Genomic DNA, 8,203 nt, shown 5'->3' with positions numbered 1-8,203 from the left:
GCCCATGAGAGCCCATGAGAGCCCATGAGAGCCCACGAGAGCCCATCAGAGCCCACGAGAGCCCATCAGAGCCCATCAGAGCCCATCAGAGCCCACGAGAGCCCATCAGAGCCCACGAGAGCCCACCAGAGCCCACCAGAGCCCACCAGAGCCCACCAGAGCCCATCAGAGCCCACGAGAGTCCATTAGAGCCGATGGAAAGCAGCAAAGACACAGGCCACAGAAGCCCACATTAATTTAACTCGCTGGGCTTTACATGGAACCTGAGCACATCTGCTGGGGACCCCAGGGCCCTGCCAGCCTGAGTCCAGGCTTCCTGGGACGGGCAGCGGGGCGTGTGGCACTGCCCATAAATACCTATACATAAACTGGCCAGACCACATCTGCAAGTAGAGTCAGTCGGCCAGGCTGCAGCAGTCCAGGGCCTAGCACCAGGAGGGCCTGCTCGGAGGGCAGAGGCCCACACCCACAGCTGCCCTGGTCCCAACCCAGGCTGCGGGGAGGGTCAGGGCGTCCTCAGCCCAGCTAGCCAGGTGCCTGATGTGGACGATGCAGCCTGAGGTCCGGTCCACTCCCCTGGGCTACTTGTGGCCACATGAGGCCTCCCTCCTCGCAGCCACAGGGCCCTGGCTGATGGAGAGGCTGGGCAGCTGTCTACAGCCCTCCCCTGAGACCCACAGCTGTCCACAGCCCTCTGGAGAGAGGCAGGAGTCCTAGTCCACGTGTGTTCTCTTGCATCACCAAGGCCTGGGTCCCTCAGCTGGAGCTTTGTGGCAGAGCCTCCATGGCAGGGGCTGCCTCAGCTAGTGCCTGCAGAGCTGGGTACCTGTCTGCTGGAGACTGGCCGTGTGGCCGCTGGGGCATGAGAAGAAAGGAGGGTCAGTCCCGGGGGTGGCAGCTCTTGAAACAGCCAGGTCCTGGCTGGCCCGTCGCAGCCCACCCTCCTCCCCAGCTCCACGTCAGGTCTAGATTCTGAGGTCCGGGCAGCAGAGATGTCTACTGCCAAGCCTGGACCTTTGGACTTAGCCACAGCGCACCCTCCTGGAAAGCCCGTGGGGCATTCCCCACCCCTTACCTGCGCCCTGTGCTGGGGACAGGCTCTCGAGGAACTGGGAGGGCCCACCTGTGAGGGGACACACAGCAGTTCACATGGTGCCCTCATTCTTGGATGTCACTGTACTGGGGCTGTGAGGCCTCACCCACCCCTGCCTGCAGGGACCCCCTCCCCAGGCACGGCCTCCTGCTCCATCTCACTCCGGCCCAAGCCCGACTCCTCCCAACGCACGCTCCCAGCCTTTCCTTTCCAGAAGGCATGAGAGGCAGGGCTGGATGGGGAGGGACTTCCCCCAGAGCTAAGCCAAGCCCACTCCAGGACAGTGAACAGGGCCCAGACTCCATAGGCCAAAGAGGCCCTGCCCAGAGGGGCCCGGCTTCAGAGACCTCAGGCTCAGTGTCTGGGCTAGGGTGCCCCAGGGTGCACCGCCACACCTGGCCACTGGGTGCCGCTGTGGACAGCGTTGTGTGCAAGCACCAGCAGGCAAGTGGCTGCCTGGTCCCCAGGACCCACCCCACTGTGGAGCCGGGCTCCCTCCTCCATGCCTCCCTCCTTTCACAGCTCTTAGGATCCGAGGCCAGGATCATCTTGGAGAGGTTCAAGAAGCACTCATGTCAGGGGTCTCCAGCTGGGATCCCTGCTCCACCGTACCAGAGCCCTGGGGTGGGCGCCTCGCCTCTGTCCTCCTGCCCTCTGCAGAGACCCTGCCCAACACCTGCAGCATCCCAGGCCCGGGGAGCCAACCTGGGCCAGCCAGGGGGTGTGGGCACCCCAAGCTCTGCCCGCCTGCACTGCCTCGCCCAGCCCGGCCTGTAGGGTGGGCTGTCTGGGCTCCCACTGCGTTTGGGCTGGCCCTCGAAGCTGCTGGGCTCGGGAAGGTGGGGCTGCTGGCTGGCAGTGCCCACCCTGCCCCATGGTTAAGTGGCTATGAGGCTCACACCTGGCCTGTCAGGAGCCGCGTGGACACTCTGGGTACTGGGCAGGGATGGCTGTGGTCTCTCTGGCTGGCTGCACCCACTCAGTGATATCAAGGCAGGGGACAGGTCCTCAGCCAGGGTGGGGGCCCAGTGTCTTCCCCTCCCTCCTCAAGAGCACAACTCACCTTCCCGGCACGTGGGCCCCATGTAGCCATCCACGCAGTGGCACTGCCCACTGACCGGGTCACAGTCAGCCCCCGCTGAACAGTCACAGTGCAGGGCACAGCCGGGTCCAAAGCGGCCCTGTTTGCAATCTAAATGCAAGGGGGGAGGGGAGAGGCCTGAGCAGGTCCCTGTCTGCCGGGCTGTGGGCAGAGAGCTGGGCGAGTGAGGGCCTCAGCGTCCCCTGTGAGCAGGGCAGTGTGCTGCATCGGAGGGCTCCTGCATGGGATGGGTGCCTTCCCAGAATCACTACCCATGTTCCCGCCCAGGCTCCGGGTGGGCAGAGGGGGACCTGTGGCCGAGGCGGCTCCCCCAAGGCTCATCAGGCCCGGGAACCCTCCAGTCAGTCCACTGTGCGGCCCCAGTAGGGCAGCCCCCACCCTTGGGTGGCCCTCCCACCCTCTCAATGCCCCCACCCCCAGCCAGCAGATAGGGACCACCTTCCACCTATCAGGGGCTTCCTCCCATGATCAAATGTCCCGGCCCCAGGAGAGGGGCCTGGGACTCTGGCAGCCGCGGGGCAGGGCAGGACCTCTACAGCTCCAGCTCTGGTGAGCACACCCTGGTGCCTGCCCCCACGAGGGCACAGGCTGGGGCCCAGAGGTCGCAGGAGGGCACGTCAGTCAGGTGGCACTCCATCCACAGTCAATATGGAGACCCACTCCACAACCCTCCAGCAAGACCCCCACTCACCCAGGTCACACGTGGCTCCCGAGCGCCCTGGTGGGCACAGGCAGAGGCCGCTGACGGGGTCACAGGGCGCCCCCCCACTGCAGCCACACCGTTGGTGGCAGCCTTCTCCAAAGGAGCCTGGCTCACACCCTGGAGGGGACAGCGGGCTCAGCATCCCCTCTTGTCCTGCACCCAGACTGGACAGGGACAGGGTTGAGGGGCTGCATGGGGAGCCTGTGGGGCACCTGGCACTCACCCCTCTCACAGAACTGGCCCTGGAAGCCGGCTGGGCAGAAGCACTGGCCGCTGACGGGGTCACAGGAGGCTCCCTGTTGACACTCACAGGCCTCCTGGCACCCAGCTCCATGGAATCCGGGGGGACAGGCTGAGGGGGGACCCCAGTTACAGGGAGCCAGAGGCAGGGGCAGCAGAAAGCTCCCAGTGGCACAGAGAGAGCAGGGACCGAGGACTTGGGCCAGAGAGAAGTCCCTCCCCTGCGTCCTCACGCCCCACGCCCTAGGTCCCCACCTCAGTCTGACAGCCTGGCAGGGCTCACACCGGACAGCTGGGGTGTCCAACTGGGTGGCAGCCCAGACCCTGCTCCCTGAGTGACCCCAAGGAGCCACCTCTGACATGAGAGCCTGAGTCACGAGTCAGGTCAGGCTTGACTCCGGGACCCCGCGAGCAATGACATCTCGCTGTCGTAAAGCAAAGGCCAGCCCGATGGCCCACTCAGGGCCGAGGACAGCCACTGGCCACAGCCCAGCCGGCAGAGGCCCCAGCCCATGACTCACGGTGCTCGCAGGCCTGACCGTAGAAGCCAGGGCCACAGCGGCAGGCGCCCGAGGCAGGCTCACAGGTGCCGTTGTTCTGACAGGCGCACTCCAAGAGGCAGGCGGCACCATAGCGCCCAGGGGGACAGGCTGGGAGAGGGCAGGAGGACAGCCTCTCAGGCACAGACTCAGGGGACCAGCACCTCAGCCAGCCCTACGTCAGCCCCGGCCCCCCAACCAGGGCCCTCAAGCCCTGTTCCCTCAGGGGCACACAGGGCCACTCCCCTGCCCTTAGCTGATCCTTCCTCCTGCCCACTGCTCTTGGGGACACCTCTGGCCCCCTCACTCACCCTGCTCGCAGTGTGGCCCCATCCAGCCCGGGCGGCAGGAGCAGCTGCCATGGGTGCTGTGGCACAGGGCTCCGTGTCTGCAGTCACACTGGAGCTCACAGCCCGCGCCAAACCGGTTCTGGGGGCAGTCTGCGGGCAGAAGACAGGTGCTGCCCAGAGCGCTGGCCAGGCTGGACTGCTCAGGCCACGCCCTGCACAGGCTCCCATTCCTTCAGTGGAGGCTTCCTGGGATGTCCTGTGCCAGCCTCACTCGCCAGGCACGTGGTGCCAGAGGGACAGCAGACACCAGGCCTGGCTGAGGGCTGAAGGGACAGTAAGCAAGGGGCCACGCCCTCCAGAGGCTGCGAGCACCTCCCAGGCAGTGGGCGGGTCAGGAAGACGTCCTGGAGGTGGTGGCCTCTCCACACAGCCGCGGCCAGCCTGGGAGCCAGGGCACACCCTCCAGGCCTGGGAAGGGACGCTCCCTGTGGCCCTCCTGTTCAGAGCAGAATACAGCCGAGGGGGGCTGGTGCCCGGCCTGGAGGAGAAGCAGGGCCAGGCCACCTCCTGGCGGAAGCTGGTCCCTGGGTTCTGACCTCTGGCGGCACAGGATCCCAGGGAGCCCTGAGGCTGAGGAGTTGGGGTGGGGAGGCCCCCTCAATGAGGACTAAGGGGAGCCAGGCCTGGGGACTGGGCACATAGCAGAGAACACAAGCCACCGCACTGTCCCCCTTTTCCCTGTCTCACTGGCCTGTGCTCGGCTGCCTCCCCCTGGGAGCCCTGCACCTGGGCCTAGAGACATGGCCGGGGCCGGCTCCTCCTCAGACAGAAAGCAGCCAGCACTCTGCTTCCAGGAGGGGCTCTGGCCAGACCTGAAGCCCCCACTGGCCACAGGGACACTGCCAAATCACTAGGTGGCCTGAGCCTCTAGCCAGTAGGGGGAGGTAGGGGCTGGGGTGGGATGGGGCCCTGTCCACCCAGCAGGGCAGTACTGGCCATACAGTAAGGGTGCTGCCCTCTGCCCACAGGGTCCTTTTGGGAGTCCATGGTGGCTTTGGGGACAGGCTGGGAGAGGGCAGGAGGACAGTCCCTCAGGCACAGTAGTCTGAGTTCACCTCACTGACCTCCCATGGCTAATGGAGGGACGTTGGTGTAGTGCCCCTGTGCCACCCCCATGGACACTCACCATGCTCACAGTGGGTGCCAGTCCTCCCCGGTGGGCAGATGCAAGTGCCGGTCACAGGGTCACAGGTGGCCCCCTGCCCGCATGCACACACATGGGCACAGCTGAGGCCAAAGTGACCTGGTGGACAGGCTGCCAGGGAGGGGGCAGGTGAGTTGGCAGAGCCCAGCCGGGCCCTGCCCGGGGACTGCCCTTCTCTCCCTGTCACCGGCAGGCTCTGCTGGGGGCTGGGCTCTGCGGTGACTCACGCCAACCCTCCCACCTCAGCTCCCCCGGCCCCAGACAGGGAGAGTCTCCACGACTCAGGAGAAAGGCCCCTCCTTGGCAGCACCAGTGACCACAGCTGCAGCTGGGGACAGTAGGATCCCACTGATGTCCTACAGAGAGGGTTGCTGGCCTCTCTGCCACACAGGTTAGCTCAGCTGGACCAGCAAGAGCGGGTCAGAGAGGTGGTCAGGGTGGTGCCTGGGAGGCGGTCCTCGTGCGGGCTGGCTGGCAGGGCCTTGCTCCCCAGAGAAGCAGAAAGAGCCCCAGGCCTGTAGCTGGCCACTCACTCAAACTGCAGTCAGCTCCGAGGAACCCGGCAGGACAGTGGCAGGCCCCTGTGGCTGCGTCACAGGAGCCCCCGTTCCGACACCCACACACCTGTCCACAGCCTGGACCGTAGCGCCCAGGCGGGCATCCTGTAGGGACAGAAGCCACTGCCAGGGGCTGGGAGCTGGAGGCTGACCCCCAGCAGCCCTGAGCTGAGCATGGCAGCCCCACATGCCCCCTCCAACCCCCTCAGGCAGAGGCTGTCCAGGGCGGGCAGCCACCAGGCCTCAGGGGACATGAGCAGGACTCACGTTTCTGGCAGCCAGTGCCGTGGTAGCCGGCCATGCACACGCAGGCCCCTGTGGCAGGGTGGCAGGCCTGGGTCTTGCCAGGACACTGGCACAGGTGCCTACAGTCCTCTCCAAAAGTGCCGGGCCAGCAGGCTGGGTGAGTGGGGTGGGGTGGGGTCAGTCCTGGCCAGCCTCAGGAATGGGCAGCCTGTCCAGGGGTGCCCCAAGCCGGGCAGCACCTACCCTGCTCACAGCCAGGCCCGGTGAAGCCAGGAGGACAGTGACACTCCCCAGTGACGTGGTAGCAGGAGGCCCCAGGTGGGCAGCGGCAGCTCTGGACACAGGCCTCTCCGAACCAGCCGTGTGGGCAGGCTGCGGGAAGGGCGTGGGCTGGGAAGGCTCCCGTCAAGGGCACGGCGGGGAGCCCTGGGGCCAGACTGGGCTGCAGGCAGCCACCCTGGGCAGGACCGTCCCTCCTTAGCCAGGGGCCCCTTGAGCCGGCCACACCGGGGGCTGCACCTACCATCCTCACACCGTGAGCCCCTCCATCCTGGGGGGCAGCGGCAGGCCCCCGTGACATGGTGGCAGGCTCCCCGACGACAGATGCAACGCTCCTCACAGTGAGCCCCGAAGGTGCCCTCAGCACAAGCTGTGGGCAAGGAGACAGATGGGAGGCGGAGCCCTGTGTGCCCTCTGCCCATGAGAGAAGGGTGGACAGGGATTCAGGAGCCCAGGCTCGGCCACAGGGCCCAAGGCAGGGGGGAGAAGCTACTGGACCAGCTGAGAGCACAGGCCAAGCAGGCCCACCCCAGCCCAGGGCAAAGTGAGGCTCCCCAGCCCCAGCCTGGGCCCCCAGGTCCAGACCCCCACGGGGCCTTGTAGCCCAGACAGCAGCCCCCCAACCTCCATGGTGAGGACCACTCTGCGTCCTCGCCTGGGTGAGGCCGACAGGACCCTTGGCACTCCAGCAGGGCTCCTGGCTTCCTGCCCCACTCACATCTCTGGCACTTGTCCCCAGTCCAGCCAGCAGGGCAGAGGCAGCGGCCCGTGTGCCTGTCACAGAGGCCTCCATTGAGGCAGCCGCAGCTGAGCTGACAGCCAGCTCCGTAGTGTCCGGGGAGGCATTCTGCAGCAGTGGGGCGAGGATGAGGGTCGCGGCCCCCTGGGGCAGGGGTATGTCCAAGACCAGGCTCCTACCTCCTTGGGGACCAACCTCAGGAGAGGCACCCAAGACCACCCCCAGGATGCTGCCCTCTGGCCTGGGAGTCCTCCTGGCCACCCAAGCTTACCATTCTCACAGGCCAGGCCGGACCAGCCCTCTGCGCACGTGCAGCGGCCTGAGACAGGGTCACAGCTCTCTCCGTTCTGGCAAAGGCAGGCTTGTCGGCAGCCCTGGCCATACTGGCCAGCGGGACAGGCTGGTGTTGGGGAGAGGGAGCAGTCTACAGTCCAGCTAGCAGCACCCCGGCTCTGCAGGCTCCTGGCACCCTCACAAGCCCAAAACAGACCGGGGGTGGGGACCTCGACTGACCCCAGGCCCAGTCAGGACCCCCCAGTCTTGGGGGCACAACACTGAAGCAACCCCCTTATTCTCTCCCACAGGGGCCAGGGGCTTCTGGGAGTGAACAGGCCCACCCCTCCCTGGATGCCAGCACCCCACACCGAGAGCCCTTAGGGCTTGACCAGAGGCTGGACTCCTGGGCAGGGCTTACCCTGCAGGCAGGTGGGCCCCATCCAGCCGGGGGCACAGTGGCACTGCCCGTGGACAGGGTCACAGGAGGCCCCATTAAAGCAGGTGCAGGCCTGGCTGCAGTTAAGGCCGTAGGTGAGGGCTGGGCAAGCTGCCAGGGAGAGGGGCGGTCAGGGCTGAGGAGGGCCACCAGAGGGCGTCAGCAGGAGGCTCAGGCACTGGGCAGGTCTGGTAACCCCCCCCTCCCTCTGGCCTGGGACTCCCTCTCAGACTGGGTCCTCATGAGCGAGTGACTGCCTGCCTGCAGGGAACACCCAGGGTGGGGACCCGGTGAGCCTTCTGTGGAGGTCCCGGGCCCTCCTGCAGGCTGCGCAGGGCCTCACGCACTCTGGGTGCAGCGGGGTCCCTGGCGGCCTGGCGGGCAGAGACAGGAGCCGTTCACGTTGTCGCAGGCGGCCCCCGCGGAGCAGTTGCAGGCGCCAAGGCAGTCCAACCCAAAGAAGCCAGCTGGGCAGGCTGCAGACAGAGGCAGGGTGGTG

General features: G+C 66.5%; 1 protein-coding gene across 1 annotated transcript in view; it reads right to left on the bottom strand.

Annotated features, from left to right (window-relative positions):
• Nucleotides 1-218: 218 nt before the first annotated feature.
• Megf6 (multiple EGF like domains 6) overlaps nt 219-8,203 on the bottom strand; it is a 94,503-nt gene continuing 86,518 nt past the window's right edge. Inside the window, exons 23-38 of the mRNA XM_048783761.1 lie at nt 8,052-8,180; nt 7,687-7,815; nt 7,264-7,392; nt 6,972-7,100; nt 6,498-6,623; nt 6,218-6,346; nt 5,996-6,127; nt 5,705-5,833; nt 5,154-5,282; nt 3,989-4,117; nt 3,660-3,788; nt 3,122-3,250; nt 2,887-3,015; nt 2,157-2,285; nt 1,076-1,123; nt 219-855 (exon numbers count right to left, since the gene is read on the bottom strand). Of these exons, the coding sequence (XP_048639718.1) occupies nt 800-855; nt 1,076-1,123; nt 2,157-2,285; nt 2,887-3,015; nt 3,122-3,250; nt 3,660-3,788; nt 3,989-4,117; nt 5,154-5,282; nt 5,705-5,833; nt 5,996-6,127; nt 6,218-6,346; nt 6,498-6,623; nt 6,972-7,100; nt 7,264-7,392; nt 7,687-7,815; nt 8,052-8,180 (1,910 nt within the window). The 3' untranslated portion in view covers nt 219-799. The remainder of the gene's footprint in view (nt 856-1,075; nt 1,124-2,156; nt 2,286-2,886; nt 3,016-3,121; nt 3,251-3,659; nt 3,789-3,988; nt 4,118-5,153; nt 5,283-5,704; nt 5,834-5,995; nt 6,128-6,217; nt 6,347-6,497; nt 6,624-6,971; nt 7,101-7,263; nt 7,393-7,686; nt 7,816-8,051; nt 8,181-8,203) is intronic.

The sequence above is a fragment of the Marmota marmota genome, unplaced genomic scaffold (assembly GCF_001458135.2).
Source record: "Marmota marmota marmota unplaced genomic scaffold, marMar, whole genome shotgun sequence".
NCBI lineage: Eukaryota > Metazoa > Chordata > Mammalia > Rodentia > Sciuridae > Marmota > Marmota marmota.
The sequence above is the reverse complement of the archived record's forward strand: the minus strand, read 5'-3'. Positions and strand labels throughout refer to the sequence as shown.